At 38.2% G+C, this 20445-nt stretch overlaps 2 protein-coding genes across 2 annotated transcripts in view; both read right to left on the reverse strand.

Annotated features, from left to right (window-relative positions):
* Nucleotides 1-2144: 2144 nt before the first annotated feature.
* On the reverse strand, nt 2145-14555 carry nmt1a (N-myristoyltransferase 1a). The gene is made up of 12 exons (XM_077213213.1): nt 14414-14555; nt 11914-12016; nt 7589-7733; nt 7273-7391; nt 7063-7154; nt 6785-6901; nt 6529-6699; nt 5566-5674; nt 5312-5482; nt 4983-5150; nt 4312-4449; nt 2145-3630 (listed from the first exon to the last, which is right to left on the reverse strand). Exons 1-12 carry the CDS (start codon nt 14521-14523, stop codon nt 3610-3612), a joined length of 1464 nt encoding a protein of 487 aa, XP_077069328.1. The 5' UTR covers nt 14524-14555; the 3' UTR covers nt 2145-3609.
* Nucleotides 14556-14793: 238 nt separating this feature from the next.
* Nucleotides 14794-20445, reverse strand: part of plcd3a (phospholipase C, delta 3a) — a 37491-nt gene continuing 31839 nt past the window's right edge. The window contains exons 10-15 of the mRNA XM_077213240.1: nt 20129-20282; nt 18746-18862; nt 18481-18659; nt 18181-18316; nt 17601-17750; nt 14794-16138 (exon numbers count right to left, since the gene is read on the reverse strand). Of these exons, the coding sequence (XP_077069355.1) occupies nt 16008-16138; nt 17601-17750; nt 18181-18316; nt 18481-18659; nt 18746-18862; nt 20129-20282 (867 nt within the window). The 3' untranslated portion in view covers nt 14794-16007. The remainder of the gene's footprint in view (nt 16139-17600; nt 17751-18180; nt 18317-18480; nt 18660-18745; nt 18863-20128; nt 20283-20445) is intronic.

A 20445-nucleotide genomic window follows, 5' to 3' on the forward strand; every position in this document is an offset into this window, starting at 1 on the left:
AAAACAGAATATTATGAGTGCAATAGTAGACAATGTGGATTTCATCCATCTGGATTTGAGAAGTTTGTTTCTGTCCCACATCCCATTAACTGATCTGTTCCACTGCTGTAAACTGTAAAAACAAAAAATAAAATAATCAGTAATACTATAAAAATAATGTATAGTGTAAAAGTAAGCATGTACCACAGGGTTTTGTTTGTGTGTATATAACATTTGTGGAGGCTCACGCAGTTATGACAACACACCATTAAACAGCAGAAACAAGAGGAGGAAAACAGCCAGGAGAACCCGGATACTAATACTTGATCTGTTACCTACAGAAAACACATTAAACATGTATCGAAAAGAGACACATGGAACACAAATCAACAGTTCGGCCAGAAGAAAGCTGCCCCCCAGTTTTTTCTCTCTCCATTTCTGTCACCTAATGGACTTTGGCTTCTTTGCTGCTGTCGCTTTTCCATTGCTTAATATTCAGCAATACTATCCACTGACTGCATTGACACTATCGGATGAGAACAAAACTGAGCTGGATGATGACACCACTGTTTTATGTAGAACTGCTTTATTGCTGGATTGAAATCGTTGTATTATTGGTTACGCATTGAACTGAACTGAACCAACACTGAACTGACTTGAGTTGAATAATGACACTATTGACAGTGTAGAGCTGCTTTACAGCAGATTTTGAATTGGTCTCATTTGAAGAAGTTTGCTTCATTGTTGTTCTCCTGTTTATTACTGTGAAGCTGTTTTGAAACAACCTGTATTGTATAAAGCGCTATATAAATAAAAGTGATTTGACAATGTAAGAGCATTTAGGATGGATATATTGTTTATAATGTTCATATTGGCATTATAAAACATGAGTCAGATTAATTAACATAAAATATAAGATGATGAAAGCTTGACAATAATGATACTCATAATGAAACAATACGTAGCTGCCTAATATGATATGCTGGGTTACACAATGTAACAGTTAAGTTTTAGTCACTTATGCACCAATGAAAAACAACAGGAATCACTTACATTCAAATGTAGTCTCAGGCCTCTCTTTGGAAAGTGGTGCAGTATTACTGTAAATATGATCATTCATCTTGTGTTTGTTCATGATCATCAGAAAGTAGTGATGAATTCAAGCAAAGATGGCAGGTGTTGAAATGCTCTGGTTTCAGATACCCCCCCCCCCCCTCTCTCTCTCACACACACACACACACCTGTTAGACAGCAGTGAACGGATGGCAGTGGGACTATTTACAGCTTTTGTCTGTTAATGGTGGTTAGAAGTGAATCTGTCTCGAAAGTAATAATATTTTAGGGTCAGATTTAAATAAGTGCACATTTAATTTCTTGTTTAAATGTGTCTATGCAGTCCTCTATTAGTGCGATTCAGCTGAGACCATGCTAACATTTCAAGCATAACCACTTCCTACTCTGGGTCTGAATCTGTAAAACCTCTCTTACCACACTCACATTCACTACCTACACAATGACACTTCTATTTATACTAAACTACAGAGATCAACGGCTAGACAGCAAGTAAGATATTTTGGTAAGATGTAAAAGTGTAAAGTGGCCAAAAGGACGCAATATATGCACACCCTTGTCCAGAATCCTTAGTTATTTCAGATGAACTATATGTACATGTTATACTGTACTTTACTGTATTGTTAATGTGGTACTAAAGCAATATTTCAGTCAGCAATATGCCTAAAGGTTGCATACCATGTTATTTTCACAGTTCACAGCCTGAGTAAAGGGTGGTTGGAGAGTTACACATCGTCATGTTCATCAAGGATTGAAATAAATTAGGCAGATTCTACTAGTCTGGTTCTAGGGTGTATAATGGGCACATCTACAATACAAAGCTGTAATATCTAACATTTAACTGCTGATTGCTTAAATCATGAAGATTAACAGAACGCCGCATCTCATCGACTCTACTGAGGTTTTGACTGATCTTGGACATGGCTAGACTTAAAATGTCCTACACAAAGAACTAAAACAACACGTGTATAGGAAATAACAGCATTTATACAATGCAGAAATAATGTTTATTCTGATCTACCATGTGTGAAAACATGTGAGATCAATCAATCACATGCCACGAACTCAGAAATAACAAACCACAAACCCAACCGTTCACAGCAGTTGCTACTTTTTATTTAGCACAAAAAAAAAATTTAATAATAATACATGTTGATATCTTTCACTCCATCATAAAAACCTAAAGACCCGTTTTCAGTTGCTTTCATTGTATTTTCCTCAACCCGCTTCCTCAAATTACCCATACGGTGTTCAAAACCACAATTTTACGTGGATTAGTTGTAATAATTAGAGTAGACAATTACTCATAAGGTTGTACTGCTTTGATACATCCATCTACTTCGATGCGTTGGACAGATCATGTGATAAGAATTAGGGCATATGCTTACACCACGATCAGGATATTCTCCAATACTTTTAGAGCTGTACAACTTTATGAGCAGGCATAATCTTATCATCGATGACACAAATCACATTTCATTTTTAACACGTCTCAGTTCCCACACAAACAACCCCCAACCGTTCGAAACGGTTTCCTCAAAAACACCATCATTATTGCTAATTTATGATGACCCCCCCCTGCTATCTGCCAGGTGTACAATGTAGTCCCAACCACTGTCAAATTGTGGATCTAATATGGTATTGATCATTGCTTCCTTGTTTATTTACACTGGTGCTTCTGTTGACAAAACCGTGAAAGAGGATCACAGGCAGTTAGAGAGAAATAAGCAATAAACTAATTAGAGAGACAGATTAAAAGCAATAACAAAGCAAAACCAAGACAAAAAGATCTCACTCACTGTGTACCGCATCCATCAGTTGGTCAACGTTTGTCAAAAGAAAGTAGAGACGAGGCTTCCAAGGCAAAAAACAGTATAGGATGTGCGAAGGAGAGAACGACCACAGAAAAAAATCATTGACAGCAGCCCTTGTTGTGTCCACTTGGGATTTTTATTCTCATTGGCTGTTTTTTTCCCCTAGGAACTTTCATGTGTCTTTGATTGTTGCAAGTCCTTTTCTAAAACACTGAGGAAATGAATATTTTCATCCTGTTTTTAGTTTTGTTTTTTTTTAGCAAAAAAGCACCTCCCATTGCATAGGGAGAGTAAAATCACTTTATACTGAATGAGTTGAATCTACTGATGCGGGTAGTGTGACACTTATGCATCTGGATTCATCATGAGCATGGTAATTACATATCAGCGTGTGTGTGTGTGTGTGTGCGCGCGCACCTTTGTTAACAATCATAACAGATTAAGGTTCCTCATCTCTGATGATGGTAACTACAATGGCTTTAGGTCCATGCACAGAGAGAGAATAAGAAGATAAGTGAGGGAAAGGGAGAGAGAGAAAAAAAAACGAGGAAAGAGAAGAAAACCTTCTCAGTCTGGCAGCAGTAGTGCAGGTCCAAAAGGTCAAAGTTCAAACTTAAAAATGGGCTGTGAATTCTCCTTCCTGAATCAGGAAGTCCACTGGGAACATCTGTCAGGTGGTCAGTGCGTGATGTCATAAATCAGCCTCGCTGTCATGCGAGACAGAGGTCACGGATGGTGAAATGGGTCACTGCAGAACCAAACCCACCTACAAAAAATGCATAAGAATTATATAGCGCAGTATTGATCTTTAGGAATTTTTACACATCACACACACATATGTAAATATATAGTTACACACACAGGCCACTGTTCAACTGCTCATTAATGCAAATATCTAGTCAGCCGATCACATGGCAACTCAGTTAATTTAGGAATGTAGGCATGGTCAAGATGATGTGCTGAAGAGCATCAGAATGAGGGAGAAAGGAGATTTAAGTGACTTCGAACATGGCATGGTTGTTGGTGCCAGACGGGTTGGTCTGAGTATTTCAGAAACTGCTGATATATTGGGATTTTCAAGCACAAGTTCAACCATCTCTAGGCCTAGGGTTTACAGAGTATGGTCCAAATTAGAGAAAATATCCAGTGAGGGGCAAGTTCTGTGGGAGAAAATGGCTGGTTGATGCCAGAGGAGAATGGCCGGACTGGTTTGAGCTGATAGAAAGGCAACAGTAACTCGTCTCTGAACACACAACACGTTAAGATATGTGGGTGTAAATATAAAGAACATTAAAGTTAAATAGAAGACCATAGAAAGTGGCATCTAGGTGCTTTGGGAGACAGACTGTGAAGTACTATGGCCACCTTGTGGCCAATTATTGTAACTGCAGCTTGACTCTGATTTTCCATTGAGAAAAACTCTGGACTGACATTTGAAAACTTGTACCTTTTCTGAGCCCATGCTGGGACATTTCCAATTGTAGAGGTAATACTGCAGGTTTCCATCTCCAATGCCAAACTTGAGCTTCTCCAAAAACGTCTTGTTCTCCATTAAGTCCAGTGCATTAAAGACATCAAATCCTTTCTGCAGTGGAAATGACACGAGAAAAGCTTTAATAAATCTGTTGATACCTTAATGCTCCAGTAGTGCCTGCAAATGATACATTTCATACTGCTTCATATGTTCTTCTTAAACAAAGGTTTGCCTTCATTGCTAAAACATTTAATTTATTAAATTTTTTTTTTTTTTGCACCAACACTAGAGATAGGTAAACTCATAGTAAGGCTGAAACAACTAAATGATAAAATCAATAGAGAATATAATCAACAGAATGTGATTATCGATTTTTTACACCTGTTCAAGGGAAAACATCCACCAAGTTTTATAATGTATAACACCGCCCAGCATAGATACGCTCTACATTTGTTTTCATAACCAACAGTTTGCACAATGTCTGGAGAACAACATTGGGAAGGATGTAATAACTCTTTTTGGGAAATAAAATATGTGAGTTTTAATTGAATTAATCGATTAATAGATTAATAGTTTTTCATAATAATCGTTAGTTGCAGCCCTAACTCTCTCTCTCTCTCACACACACACTTTCAGTGACTGACCGACTTGGCGAGGATGAGAGCGTCTCCCATCAGGTCCAGCAGGGTGGTGGTGGTGTGTACATTATAGAAAGAGTACGCTGCCTTCAGACTGCGATGCACAGGATGGTTCATGATGGTGGACGGCAGAGTGTAGAAACTCAGGATGTCAGTCACCTTCCCATCTGAACTCTATAACACAGTTGACAAAAAGGACCAGCTGTTCACATGCCAAAATATTTCTTAGAAATATAATTACCCACTCTTATTTTTGTATGTTAGAAATACTTTCATGAGTGATACCTCTAAGATTATACATGGCATGAATTCTTGGTGTCCAGTGAGCGTAATACCTCCACTATATAGGTGTCGATGATGTTCTCCTGAGGAAGCAGCCAGTGTTGGACCTCCTCAGGGCTCATGACGGGAACCAGGTTGAACTGACTCAGGTACTCATTCAGCAGGCGGTGAACCGCTGGGACGTCCTTTACAGTCATCGGCTTCAGGCCTGAAGTCTTAGGAGCCTACAGGAGAGAAACACGCAATAATAGAAAATGGAAAAGAGGAAACCTCCCAGACATCACCCAGGAAAGAAGATGGCACACACCTCTGGCAGTCGGTAGAGCTTCATTGTGCGTTGCATAGTCATGTTCCGACTCAGATGAGAGAACTTCACCTCAATCAGCTTTCGTGGGTTCAAAGACCGGTGCCAGTATCTACCACACAAATAAGCACGGCAATTAGTACAAAACAGGGGTTTGAAAAAAAAAAAAAGGCTATTAAAATTAGTTACATTTACAGCAGCAACTAATAGTAGCACACACATGGCAGTGTTGTTTGAGGCATCACTTGATTTACTTCTTCCCGTTTTTTTAGATTGTCATTTTTACGAGAACTTCGGCACGTAGACTTCCTTTCAAAAGGGGTCAGCAAGTGTCTTATGCTGCATTTATTTAACCGAAACTACTGTATAACTGTAAAATTGAAAAATAATAATTACAATTTAAAATAACTGTTTCCTATTGTAATTATTTTAAAATGTAATTGATTCCTGTGACGCAAAGCTGAATTTTAAGCATCATTACTCAGGTCTTCAATGTCACATGATCCTTCAGAAATCATTCTAATATGGGTAACACTTTAATTTAGGGTCCAAGTCTACCTATATTACCTAGTTGCTTGTTAGCATGCATATTACTAGGATATTGGGTGTTTATAGTACTTATAAAGCATGACCATATTCTATATCCCTTAATCCTACCCAATACCTAAACTAACAACTACCGTATTAATAATCCGTATTAATTCCGCTCTCCAAAAAAAAACCACCTTACTGACCCTCAAAAAATATCCACTTTTAGAGTCCAAATTTCTCCCGTAACGCAATACATATAATTCTGATTGTGACACAATAAGGCACGTTTGAGAACCCATGCACCACCTAGACGAGGAAGGTATTTGTCTGTATCAGAGGAAAAAGTTAACAGCTAGCAATATCTCCTGCTCAACAGCCTAATGGCACTCTGCACTCTGCACATGAATATAACGAGAGGGCAGATGTGTGTCTTACCTGCAGGTGCCCACAGGTTTGGGCAGCACCACACCTGCGGTGTACACAGCCTGAAATATGCCCTCCAGATTGACCCGTCTTGTGATCTCCCTGATGAGTACCGGAGCCACTCGTTTCGAGCGAAGTTTCTTATGCACACACAGAAAGTTAATCTCCACCATCTTCTTCTCTCTGGGGGGGCGAGGGATCACAGAGCAGATTTGAGTCAATTGAATTTATACCATTATTTACAGGAGATACACTTATGACTGCTTACATGTCGTAGATGCGGATGTTGGCTGGAATGGCACTGATGAAACCAACTAGCTTTTGATTAGAGTTCACTCTCACTCCACAATGCCACTGAGGCAACCAGCCTGGAGGACGCAGGGCCCTGGGATAAAAACACAGTACAGAGAAACTGAGGACAGATATCACATGACTTTTACACAAAAAAAGGTAAAAAAAAAGGATAGATAGATAACCTTTCAAATACTAGACAAAGATCAAGTTTTGCATAACCCATCTGTCATTTTTCAAGCCAATCATTCTTACCAGAGCAGAAATTCAGGAGAGTAATCAAAACGAAACATGTTGTCGTCATCCTCCACGTAGTTCTCGTTGAGGAGAGTGTACAACTCTTTCAGCTTCAGAGAGACAGAGAGAAAAAAAGAAACGGAAAAGAGCTTTAGACGAGTTGTTTCCAGGTGTATATTTGTATGTATAAGAATTCGAGGGATAAATGTAATGGTTTGAGTGTTGTACCACGGCAGAATTTCCCAAATCGAGAGCGTCCCAGCTGAAGCCCTGCGGTAGGCTGTACGGTTCATCTCGTATGTTATCTTTATCTGGCTCAATCCAGCCATGTGACGTCACAGTCTCTCCTACAAACAAACAAACAAACAAACAAACAAACGACAGACTCAGAATACACTGTGCCACAAGTCATGAGTCTCAAGAAAACATATGTTGTACAGATGAAAATTTACACTACTAGACAGAAAAAAACTGACGTCAGACCAAAGAACAAGTATAATAATAATGAAACTACTGTGAATACAATTGCACAAATGATCAATACCAAGTTTAGGAACAGGCTGAGTGTCCCAGAACTGATAACTGCGACGTGTGGCCTCCTCCATGGTTTTAGCTGGACCTTGTCCCACTGAGAACAGCTCAATGGCCTTCTGGATCTCCTGTAACTTATCAGCAGGGAGGGAGTTTACCTGAGGAAGAGACAAAGAAAAAATGTTTTTTGTTTTTCACATGTTGTTCCAAACCCGTTAGACTTTCGTTCTTCTTCGGAACACAAATGCAGATATTTCTTTTGCAGAAATTTTGGTCCCTCCATTGAAAGCTACGCAACTACCACTTTACGGTTCAAAAAGTTCATAAAGAGAAAATAAAACTAATCCATATGAATTGAGCGGTTTAGTCAATTTTCTGAAGAGACAGATTGAATTTAGGCTTTTATTCGCATATAAACATTCATCAACTCACGGATCAGCTATGATAAACAGAAGCTCAAGCATGCTGTGTGAGAACCAATGAGGTTCATTCTCATGTTATAAAGCACGTTTAAGCTTCAGCAAGAACCAGTGAGGTTCATTCTCATGTTATAAAGCACGTTTAAGCTTCAGCAAGAACCAGTGAGGTTCATTCTCATGTTATAAAGCACGTTTAAGCTTCAGCAAGAACCAGTGAGGTTCATTCTCATGTTATAAAGCACGTTTAAGCTTCAGCAAGAACCAGTGAGGTTCATTCTCGTGAGTTACACAGCATGTTTGTGCTTCCAGAAGAACCAATTAGGTTTGATCTCGCACATCAAGCAAGTACAGTTGAGCTTCTGTATCTGTTCGCTGATCAATATTTACAGGTCCTTCTCAAATAATTAGCATATTGTGATAAAGTTCATTATTTTCCATAATGTAATGATAAAAATTAAACTTTTATATAGGGCTGGACGATATGGCCAAATTTTATATCACGATATATTTCTTAATTTCGGTCGATACGATATAATTCCGATATCGATATGAACAATATAAAAGCCTCAGAAAAACTGCCAAGAACGCCCATAACAGATGTCTGTTCCTACAATCTTCTGAAAAATGTATTTGCCAAGTCTATGAAATCTGCTGGAGTCTTTCGCTACTGCACCATAACAAACTACATGAAGCAATGAAATAACCCATCATAACAATAATATTCTCTTCTCAATACCTGCTACAAGACTATGAAAGCATATGGGTAGCAATATTCAGTTTGAAATGTAAAATGCAAAATGACAATGTAATATGTAAAATGGCAATGCATTTCTGTTTTTAAATTTACATTTGCCATAACATTTCTGCAACATTTGGTACACAAAATAGGGGAATTTTTTTACGATTTAAATCCCATTTCCTGCATTTACATAAATTTAGGGACTATGGTGTTACAAAATCCAGGAAATAATTAAGTTGATTATAATGATAAATTCTGCCAAAAATAAAAGTAGGCTACTAAACTATGTATAACAAAAATGTCTTACTTTTTTTCAAGACTTGAGATAATCATTTTATAAAGTCAAAAATGTTCACCATTAATGTTTTGTGTGTAAATAAAACTGAAATATACAGAAATTGAATAAGGTTATCAAATAGTCTGAACTGCATAAATTATAAATTAAATATAGATTAATCCTTATTAAAGCTACACACGTTCTTTATACAAGATCAGTGAGTAATTTGCTCTGTTCCCCTTTGTTCTTTGGTTAACTGACAGACAGAATTGGCTGCTGTCCCTTTAAGATCTGTCGCTGATGAGAGGATCTTACGCATTTAATTTTCTCATAGGCTACTCTTAACTTTCATTTAAGATTTTATTTAACTCATTTAGACTGTTCTTGTGAGGATACAATTGACAAAACGGACATTTTGGAATAAATGTGTGTGTTATTATTCAAGCGCTAAAGAAAGAGAACTGGATTCTGCGCGTCGTGTGTGTGTGTGCGCGCGTCAGGACATTCACAGGGAGCGATACCTGCTCATTAGAACTTTCGGTGAGCTATTTTTAGAGTGTGGACGCGACGTTCCTGGCCGCGGACGCGCGCATCGGCAGTCTATCTCCTGATCCTCGTTTGATGTGTTCCCGCTGCTAGTCGGACTCGGCAGTCACACTCCGGCACATTTTGCAGCACACTGAAACACCGAAACACCACTGAATTTATACCACTGAATTAGTCTTTCCTCTCTTATCAACTATTTCGTATGCTTTCTCCTCACTTGTGGAAGCTCGTTCAGTCACATTTGCATTACGGTCAGGGGCGCTCATTCTGTGGCTGAAACTTGCCGCGTTGGAGATCCGCTGCTCTGAGCAGTGGCTGCGTGTCTGTGGTGTACGTCATCAGGAAAGTAGCCAATTGTGTTCTGCTCTTTCTGACGGCTGCGCGCCTAACGTCAGTCAGTGACAAATGCTGCTATGTATATTGAAATATCGAAAATGTGTTTAAAAATCATATCACCGTTATCGGAAAAAAATATCGCTATATATATTGATATTGAATTATTGTCCAGCCCTACTTTCATATATTTTAGATTCATTGCACACCAACTGAAATATTTCAGGTCTTTTATTGTTTTAATACTGATGATTTTGGCATACAGCTCATGAAAACCCAAAATTCCTATCTCAAAAAATTAGCATATCATGAAAAGGGTCTCTAAACGAGCTATTAACCTAATCATCTGAATCAACTAATTAACTGTAAACACCTGCAAAAGATTCCTGAGGCTTTTAAAAACTCCCAGCCTGTTTCATTACTCAAAACCGCAATCATGGGTAAGACTGCCGACCTGACTGCTGTCCAGAAGGCAATCATTGACACCCTCAAGCAAGAGGGTAAGACACAGAAATAAATTTCTGAACAAATAGGCTGTTCCCAGAGTGCTGTATCAAGGCACCTCAGTGGGAAGTCTGTGGGAAGGAAAAAGTGTGGCTAAAAACGCTGCCCAACGAGAAGAGGTGACCGGACCCTGAGGAAGATTGTGGAGAAGGACCGATTCCAGACCTTGGGGGACCGGCGGAAGCAGTGGACTGAGTCTGGAGTAGAAACATCCAGAGCCACCGTGCACAGGCGTGTGCAGGAAATGGGCTACAGGTGCCGCATTCCCCAGGTCAAGCCACTTTTGAACCAGAAACAGCGGCAGAAGCGCCTGACCTGGGCTACAGAGAAGCAGCACTGGACTGTTGCTCAGTGTTCCAAAGTACTTTTTTCGGATGAAAGCAAATTTTGCATGTCATTCGGAAATCAAGGTGCCAGAGTCTGGAGGAAGACTGGGGAGAAGGAAATGCCAAAATGCCTGAAGTCCAGTGTCAAGTACCTACAGTCAGTGATGGTCTGGGGTGCCATGTCAGCGGCTGGTGTTGGTCCACTGTGTTTTATCAAGGGCAGGGTCAATGCAGCTAGCTATCAGGAGATTTTGGAGCACTTCCTGCTTCCATCTGCTGAAAAGCTTTATGGAGATGAAGATTTCATTTTTCAGCACGACCTGGCACCTGCTCACAGTGCCAAAACCACTGGTAAATGGTTTACTGATCATGGTATTACTGTGCTCAATTGGCCTGCCAACTCTCCTGACCTGAACCCCATAGAGAATCTGTGGGATATTGTGAAGAGAAAGTTGAGAGACGCAAGACCCAACACTCTGGATGAGCTTAAGGCCGCTATCGAAGCATCCTGGGCCTCCATAACACCTCAGCAGTGCCACAGGCTGATTGCCTCCATGCCACGCCGCATTGAAGCAGTCCTTTCTGCAAAAGGATTCCCGACCAAGTATTGAGTGCATAACTGAACATAATTATTTGAAGGTTGACTTTTTTTGTATTAAAAACACTTCTTTTATTGGTCGGATGAAATATGCTAATTTTTTTAGATAGGAATTTTGGGTTTTCATGAGCTGTATGCCAAAATCATCAGTATTAAAACAATAAAAGACCTGAAATATTTCAGTTGGTGTGCAATGAATGTAAAATATATGAAAGTTTAATTTGTATCATTACATAATGGAAAATAATGAACTTTATCACAATATGCTAATTTTTTGAGAAGGACCTGTATATGTAAATAAAAGCCTAAATTCAATCTCTTCATCATATAAAGCGATTATGTCTCATCAAAAAAATTTGGACTAAACAGCTCAATTCACATGGATTAGTTTTACGGTCTCTTTAAGAACTTTTTAAATCGTCAAAGTAGTAGTTATTGCCAAAAAGAAATGGACAATCATTTTGATCATTGCTTTAGATTACATTTAGCAGTGTTATTAAATTATTAGTGTTTTTAAAAGTTTGACTTTAAGGGAGTTTGAGATGAAAAATTGAAATAATCTTGTTAAACACACAGAGTCATACAAACACACTCACTTTGGCCAGCGGATCCTGTGCCACATCTTTTCCTCCAGCCTTGTCCTTGTTCTTTTTCTTCTGTTTCTTTTTCTTCTTCTTGGCACCTGTGTCACCCTTCTCCCTGCGGGTCATATGAACTCAGTTGACATGGACAGATATAATGAGAGATCGTGTCCACTCAGCACTAACTACAGCTGATGCAGGTGAAAGGGCAGCACGCATCATCTCAATGGATGCATCACTGCTACTGATGCATTCAGCAGTATTTCACAATGACAAACTCTTGTTAGAGTACAACAATACTTATAGGCTGGATATTATTTTGACATTTCTAACACATAAACAAGATTTTTCACAGAACAAAGAGAAATGGTCTAGGGTTTCCCAGAGATATAGGGAGAGTTCACCCAAAAACGGACCTCCTGTTATCATTTCCTCAGCCCCATGTCGTTCTAAACCTGTAATTTTATATTTAAGAATTTTATTTTACCTGTAAGAGTTATTTTTTTCTTTTGTGGAACATAAAAGAAGATATTGTGAGGAATGTTTCAGTGTTTCTTTGTAAATTCAACGGAAGTCAATAGACACCAAAATCATTCGTTTTCCAACATTTTTCAAAATATCGTCTTTTGTGTTCTGAGGAAGAATCAATCTCATACAGGTTTGGAATGACATGAGGGTGAAGAAATGATGACAGAACTACATTTTTGGGTAAACTATCCCTTTAATGAACCTATTTATTTCAGATGATAGTATAGTGACAAATATACATACTGGTAGCATGTGCATGAAAAAGATCAAGCAGAATCTGAGCTTAAAACAAAATAAAATTAAAAAGAAGAAAACAAAAAGATAAAACTGGACATATTGAAACTAATAACAAATGTCATCTCATGAAATTCACCTCATGCCTGAAATACACAGGCACAAGAGTCAAGACCCACACCAGTAGTCGAGATGGAATGGGGTGACATACAGAGAGACGCGCAACTAATCCTATTAATGTCCACGGAGGGAGAGAGGTGACAGCGCTGAGCTAAATTTCTTAATGGGGGACAGATGGTCCATCACATGACCTGCAGAAAAAGCATGTTTTTGTGTGTTCGAGGGGTGGTGGGCTACATGACAAAGACTGACAGATAAACAAGCACCTCTGCGACTTTTAACAGCCGCCTATCCCCATCTATCCAGCAGGGCTTCCCTTCTTTATCTCTGTATTACTTCAATAGATTTAAACAAGCTGCAATATAGGACGTCCTCATAACTTAATGGACAATTGTAGAGTAGTTTTAAATAATGTATGTTTTAGATATCATAATAATTAATCATAGTACATTTAAGACAGTCAATTTTGTATTAAGTTTTATTAATTATGTTTAAATATGCAAATGAGGCATGGTTTAATTAAATACTCACTAAATGTCATACACTGGCAGAACAGAATTCATTTAATAAAACCAGGTTCAATGGTTGTTTGTCATATCAACGTTTTTTTTTATCACTCCATAAATAAGAAAATACTGTGAACAGCCAGGAAAAATGCCCAAGTTTGCTTTTACTATTAAATGTAAATTATTCTGTATTCTTTTGTTAAACATTTTCCAGATTAGTAAACAATAAATCTATGCAACATGTCACATGACAGTTAGACACGAATAAATGAAACAAAAATGTTTATGGAAATATTTATTTACGTATTATTATTATATAACGGAAGAAAAAGGCATCAATTGTATGAGGCGCAACATGAAAGACTGAGGCGGCACAATTACTTATTTATGATAATAAAGTGCAATATTTCACTCTCTGTTGCCTAATTAATACTTTCGAGTAGGTCTCTGTACATGACCTTGAATATAGTGGGTAAGAAGCTGGTTAGATGGGCTTTATTATTAACTATATTTCAGTGTACAAATTAGCTCTTTGGTACTGAAAGTGAAACTCCATCGGGGGAAACGACTGACAGATACTGCAAATAGAGAGCAAGGTTATTAAAATGTAATGATGCTTCATTTGCAACTAGCAGCAGTCAAGCTAACTAGATCACGACAAGCCATCGTTTAGTGACAGCAAATCCAAATTACTTTCAACCTAGTGGTCACAAAGGCCTGCAGAAAATCAGGTTTGAAAGCGGTTTTTGGTGGTGATTTATAAATATGTGTCAGTTTATGATTTATTAAACAGCATATGAAATAGCGAGTTTAAACGTGCTAGCTTATTCATTTTTACCATACCATGAATTATGGTGAGGCTGTTAAACACCTCGCACAAAAATGCCAATGATTCTCGAGAACTGGCCATATGGAACCGTCCCTTTGTTTGATTGACGGCGTCTGAGCCAATCGTTTTCGAGTTCCGTGCGTCAATCAAGGCCGTGAACCAATGGCGTAGGACCACAGGGCGGGCTGGTATGCTGTTAGCGTGCCCCAGCCTAGCCGAACAAGGGCCCTGTCTTTTAGGGCCGTGAGGAAGAGTATTGTACTTTTACGAGCTAACAATAAAATGCATGCACGCTCACCCATCATCAGAGTGATGCTCTTCATTTTCACAATTGCTGCAATGTCCATGATCATCTTCTACCTCAGTTTCTTTCTCCAGCTGCGGTGCTGTCTCATTCTCATCCGCCATCTTTAACCAGGAAGTGAGGATCTCGCCCTGCGCTCTCACACCCCCGCAAAACCATTGGTGGACTGTCGCAATGGCCGATGGGCTCTGTAGTTCTTTCATTTTCTATCTATCTATCTATCTATCTATCTATCTATCTATCTATCTATCTATCTATCTATCTATCTATCTATCTATCTATCTATCTATCTATCTATCTATCTATCTATCTATCTATCTATCTATCTATCTGTCTGTCTGTCTGTCTAAACACACAATAATAAGCAAAAATTAGCTAGAGAAATATTAATATTAATTTATTAAAATACTGATTATCTATTTCAGTACAACCCAAGAAAAAATATGCATACACACACATACACATAGGCTACAGCACTGTGTGAACAACAAGACATTCAGATCAAGGGATGGTAGTTTTCTACTGGGAAACAGAAAATCTACAATCAAAACACGTTTGTTAAGAAGTAGTTGATATTATATTATTATATAAATAGATTATAATAGCCTAGTGCAAAACACAGACCTTTGGAAACTCTTTAACTCAGTAAGCATGATTCATCAATCTTAGCCATAAAATGAAGTATCTAGGGGCCAGTGTTATAGTTGCCTGCACCTTCAGCAAAGTAGCACCGGTCAAGAAGTGTAATTTGTCTAAATTTGGCCATCTTAGGACACTGAGCATTTACAATGCTTGCTTTTAGCTTTAATAAAATCTTAATGAATCGATTAAATTAATAAAATTGATAAAATCGTCTGTCTCAGACATTATGTTAAACACAAATTTCATCATTAGTCATAGTTATTTTAAAAATGTTTAGATATATTATTTCTCAGAATTACTAACTGGAACGGTTAAAATCAATTAAAATATACTTGCATAAAAACTTAACCAGTCATGAACCTTACTAAACAGTCTACATACTTGCTATGCTTTCTTTATCCTTTCAATATTTTTTTTTCTACGCTTTCTTTATCTTGTCAGTATTCAGCATATCAAAACCACCCACCGACACAATTACAATAATTCAAACATTCAAACAATTAAAGACAGATCATTTCTGTCTACATGCACATATAATTATTGTCCAGAATCTCAAGACTAGCTTAAATTCAATTAAAATATTGAATCATTATAAAATGTGTTAAATATTCTAAATTTGAGGCTCAGACTGAATAGAATTCTGTCTCCATGGAACAACACTATAAACAACACTGACTTGTAACTTCTAACAATACTTACTTTAGCATATTTAGCTTCCACCATAACATGTCCATAACACGCTCTGACACCACAGATTAACAATAAAAACGCCAAATGCAGGTCTACACTGGCTTTCTTAAGATTATTGCGCACAGAGGTTGTCCATATACATATGTCCAGTGTCACATGTTTTTTTTCAGGTGGTCTCATTCTGAAGAGCACCTCAAGAGCTCGGCTCAGTGGCTTTTCCTTCAGTATTTCTAGGAACAACTGTATGACAGAAGCATCAGGCTTTGCCTATCCGCTCAGAAACGGTTTTAATAGGAACTCCCCGCCGAACCACCTTGACATGGATGAAGAGGGTGGCAGGAGACAGACTGGAGCCGTCTGCTTTTAGCAGGTGAACATGACGGTAACCTGGAGAATAACACAAAACACATAAAATAACATAAAATATGTGAAAAAAAATAGTCTACAATAAAAGCAGTGTCACAAGCAAGTGTTTAAAGTAATGTGTACCAATCGAAGTCAAAGTTTCATGACCATTGGGATTAATTCAAATGCGTTTCAGAACCTTCTTGAACTTCAGATCTAGACATTTTTTAAACATTACATGCTCTAGGCCACAGTCTAAGAAGCATATTTACATCTAACTAATCTCTCAGTGATCTGGAAACTATTCTTCTTCAGGAATGGCAAAAATCCCACTCTACATAGTTAGAGACTTGAACAACAGCATTCCAAAAACGACTAGAGCTGTTTTGAAGGAAAAAGGTTGACCTGACCCCTTATTTTATCCTTATATCCTTGATAAAGATTCATGTTAGATGTTTCCAGTCTTGTGTTCTGACAAATTTTATGTAAGCTAATACAGTAGTTTATCTAGAAGCATTTATATTTTTTATTTTTAATACTGTTTAAACGTTTGGGGGTCGGTAATATTTAGCTGTACTTATTTGAGTAACAGTGATATTGTAAATATTATTACAATTTAAAATAACTGTTTTCTATTTGAATTTATTTTAAAATGTAATGTAATGGCAAGCCTGAATTTTCAGCATCATTACTCCAGTCTTCAGTGTCACATGATCCTTTAGAAATCATTCTGATAAGATGATTTGCTGCTTAAGAAACATTTCTTATTATTATAAATGTTGAAAACAGTTGTGCTTGCTTAATATTTTTGTGGAAACCATGATAAAAAAAAATCAGGATTCAGAAGAACAGCATCTACTTGAAATATATTTTATTTTGGTAACTTTATAAATGTCTTTACTATCACTTTTGATCAATTGAATGTGTCCTTGCTGGACAAATTAAAAATATCTTGCTGACCCTAAACTTTTGAAGGACAGTTAGTGTTGGAAAATATAAAATACAAACAGTTCTGTCATGACAACTCTTGGAGTGATTGGCATGGTAATAGGTATGACAATGTTGTATGTTTGGTCTGGGCTTAATAGATCTGCTATAGTACAATATAGCGTACATGAATTACCTACAGCAGATCTATGGAGTGTTTGCTATTCAATGCTACTCAAGTCTTTTTAAGGTTGAGCAGCGAGCTCATTGGCTACTGATACGGCAGGAACCAATCAGCTGCGTCCTATAGATAATGATGTGATTATGAACAGATGAGTAAAAGGACCTATTAGCCAGCACCATCTAGAGTTTCATGCCAGAACTTTGTATTTCTTCCACTACAAACCATTATGTTTAAATATTATGTATGTCTTATAAAAACATCATATTGTGTATACCAAACACACACACACACACACACACACACACACACACACACACACACACACACACACACACACACACACACACACACACACACACACACACACACACACACACACACACACACACACACCTGTTCGCAGGCTGGTGAAGGGGAGGGTGAATTGGCCAATAAAATCGTTCTTAGATTTGTGGTCGTGATCTTCCACCATGAAACGCACCAAGGCCAGTTCAGGCACCTGTAGCTGAAAGCTCACAGTACAATCCCAGCGTGGGTTGAAACCTGCAGGGGGAGACAAACACAGACACACACACACACAGACACACACACACACACACAGACACACACACACACACACACACACACAGACACACACACACACACACACACACACACACACACACACACACACACACACACACACACACACACACACACACACACACACACACACACACACACACACACACACACACTCTCAATTTTCAATCCTGACAGGAACATCTCTTGTCTTAATGACAAAATCTATTTTTTTTCACAGCACAGGCGAAATAAATGTGCTATTACATTAAACTAAATGAATATACACACCATTAAAACAGCAATGTTTCTATTTCCCATTTATAAGATATTTGAATAGATCTTTATGGATCAAACAAGCATACACCACAACATAATACCTTTAAATTACGGAAAATCTCATTTGCCTCACCATTGTTGTCAATGCGCTGGGTTTTGGCACGAGCCTTATCGATGGAAACTCCATGAATCTCCACCCAGACCTGCGGGTCCACAATGGAGTTGGGATTGTCAATGTTTATTTTAGGAAGTTGCTGAGCTGTAATAACCTGTGGGAGAAAAAAAATGGCCCACAAGTACAGTAAAAATGATTAAACGTGAATGTAGAAAAAGAGATTTATCAAAATATTTTCAGGGCACATGGGAAGCTGAGCAATATTTCCTGTCAGACCATCATGAAAAGCTGAACAACAGAAGCGGAGCAGTTACTAACCCGTATGGTAAGTTGTGTGGGTATATGTCCTGGTCCTCCACCAGTGTTCTCAGGGTCAAAGTCGGACTTCGGGTCACAAAGGAAGTCAGGTTTGAGCACATATCCACAGCGCCCGTTGGGCAGAAAGCGGCCCTGGTTCAAATCCATCTGCTCTCCTGGAGTCTGGAAGTTCAGAGCCACTGGAGAACAGACAGAATGAAACTTTCAAGCATTTACTGCTGGACTTGCAGACATGCAGGAATGTCCGAGTGCTCGTTCGGCTCACCCATCTGGCTGCCCCCGTTCCACATGTCCTGGGGGTCGTAGTTGGAGGACTGTAGTCTCTGGCCGGATGGGTAAATCCTGCTCAGCTGCCGACTGTTGTGTCGAACAAACATCTTCCCTATAGGGGACACACATAAAACAATGAACAGATACTCAAGCAAGGAGCAAATCCATATTTATAAATATATATTTTAAACTACAGTTCAATAGTAGTTCAGCTGTTTTCAAAGTATAGAATCTGTTTTTTTTAACAAGTAGCAGATCAACATGAAAAACTGTAACATTATTGCAATTTTGTTATTTATTATTTACAATTATGTTTTAATGCTGTTAACTAATTTATATTCTCATTGTTTTTGCATACACTTAAGTTTGGGTCAGTACAATTTGAATACTTTTATTCAGCAAGGATGCATTTTATTGATCAAAAATGACAGCAAAGACATTTCTATTTCAAATAAATGTAGTTCTTTTGAACTTTCTATTAGTCAGAGCACAACATAAAAAAGTATCAGTTTCCACAAGAATATCAAGCGGCACATCTGTTTTCAACATTGATAAGAATTGTTTCTTGCGCAGCAAATCAGTATATTACAATGATTTCTGAAGGATCATGTGACACTAAGAACTGAAACATTCAGCAGTTATTTTAAATTGTAATAGTTTTTCACAATATTCTGTTTTTACATCAATTTACTTTTGATTTAAAAAGGCAGCTTTGGTGAGCAGAAGGGACATCTTTTATGATCCACACTTTTGAACGGTAGAGTAAATATTGCTTTGATTAACTAAACACATTATATAATCTGATAGTTTCCTCCTACAGTGTCAATGTAGTTGTTGTTTTTTTCTCCAAAAGGATAGCGTGACTGACCTTTATCTAATTATGTTTTTTTGGTTGTCACAGTTATTGTGGTTTGTGTGGTAAAGGTTGAGCTCTGAAACTGAGTGGTGTGACACGACCTAATTATGAAATGATGTGAGTTTGATGTAAATTTGTCATGCCGCTGGCTCTCAGTGTTGGCTGGAAGAGCAGCGTCTTTGCATTGGAAGTGATCTGCTCATTTATTATAAACCATCTGGTGGAGCCCTAGGCAACAGGCCCTGATAAAAGCAGTAAAAATTAAAACAATACACAGTTCACAGTAATCTGTCAAATACATTCATACAGCAGCGTATTTCTGGGAAGTCACGTGCCACTTATATTATGATGCATATCACAGTATTATATTCTATCAATCCATCCACCCTATTGCTTTTTCTTAAAAAGACAGGACATGCTTCTCATTGCAGTGGTTCTGTGGATCAGGCTGGTCCTAAAGCACACAGAGAATGATGTGGCTTGAGTGAATATGCAGTGTAAGATTTGTTCAGGTTATCTCACCTGATTCTTTGATGTGTTTAAGCGCCTCATTCTCAGAGAAAGATGACATCACGCTAGGAGGTCTCTGATTGGCTGTCTCGAAACCACTGAAGGGCACACTCTGACAATACACCACCAGATCTGACATCTCTGGACTCATTTTAGTGCTCACAGACTGGGGGGGCGGGTATACATGTCAATGCGTATGTACACACACAGGCATAATTCCTTCAGAGTATGTTTAGGCAGTTTATGAATCATAAACATACACTTCATACAGGATGATAAATATAGCTGATACATTTACCTGAGCTGCAGTCATACTCATACACATACCC

This window comes from Siphateles boraxobius, unplaced genomic scaffold, assembly GCF_051911475.1.
Source record: "Siphateles boraxobius isolate OS27281-9 unplaced genomic scaffold, OSU_SipBor_1 66, whole genome shotgun sequence".
In the NCBI taxonomy this organism is placed as follows: domain Eukaryota; kingdom Metazoa; phylum Chordata; class Actinopteri; order Cypriniformes; family Leuciscidae; genus Siphateles; species Siphateles boraxobius.

Bases quoted from the DNA above. Each gene is read 5' to 3' on its own strand.
- nmt1a (XM_077213213.1), bottom strand. From the start codon at position 14,523: ATGGCGGATGAGAATGAGACAGCACCGCAGCTGGAGAAAGAAACTGAG. The intron at 12,017-14,413 runs GTGAGCGTGCAT...TATGACCCGCAG, and splicing joins GAGCATCACTCTGATGATGG to GGAGAAGGGTGACACAGGTG. The intron at 7,734-11,913 runs GTGAGTGTGTTT...TCTCTTCCTCAG, and splicing joins CACAGGATCCGCTGGCCAAA to GTAAACTCCCTCCCTGCTGA.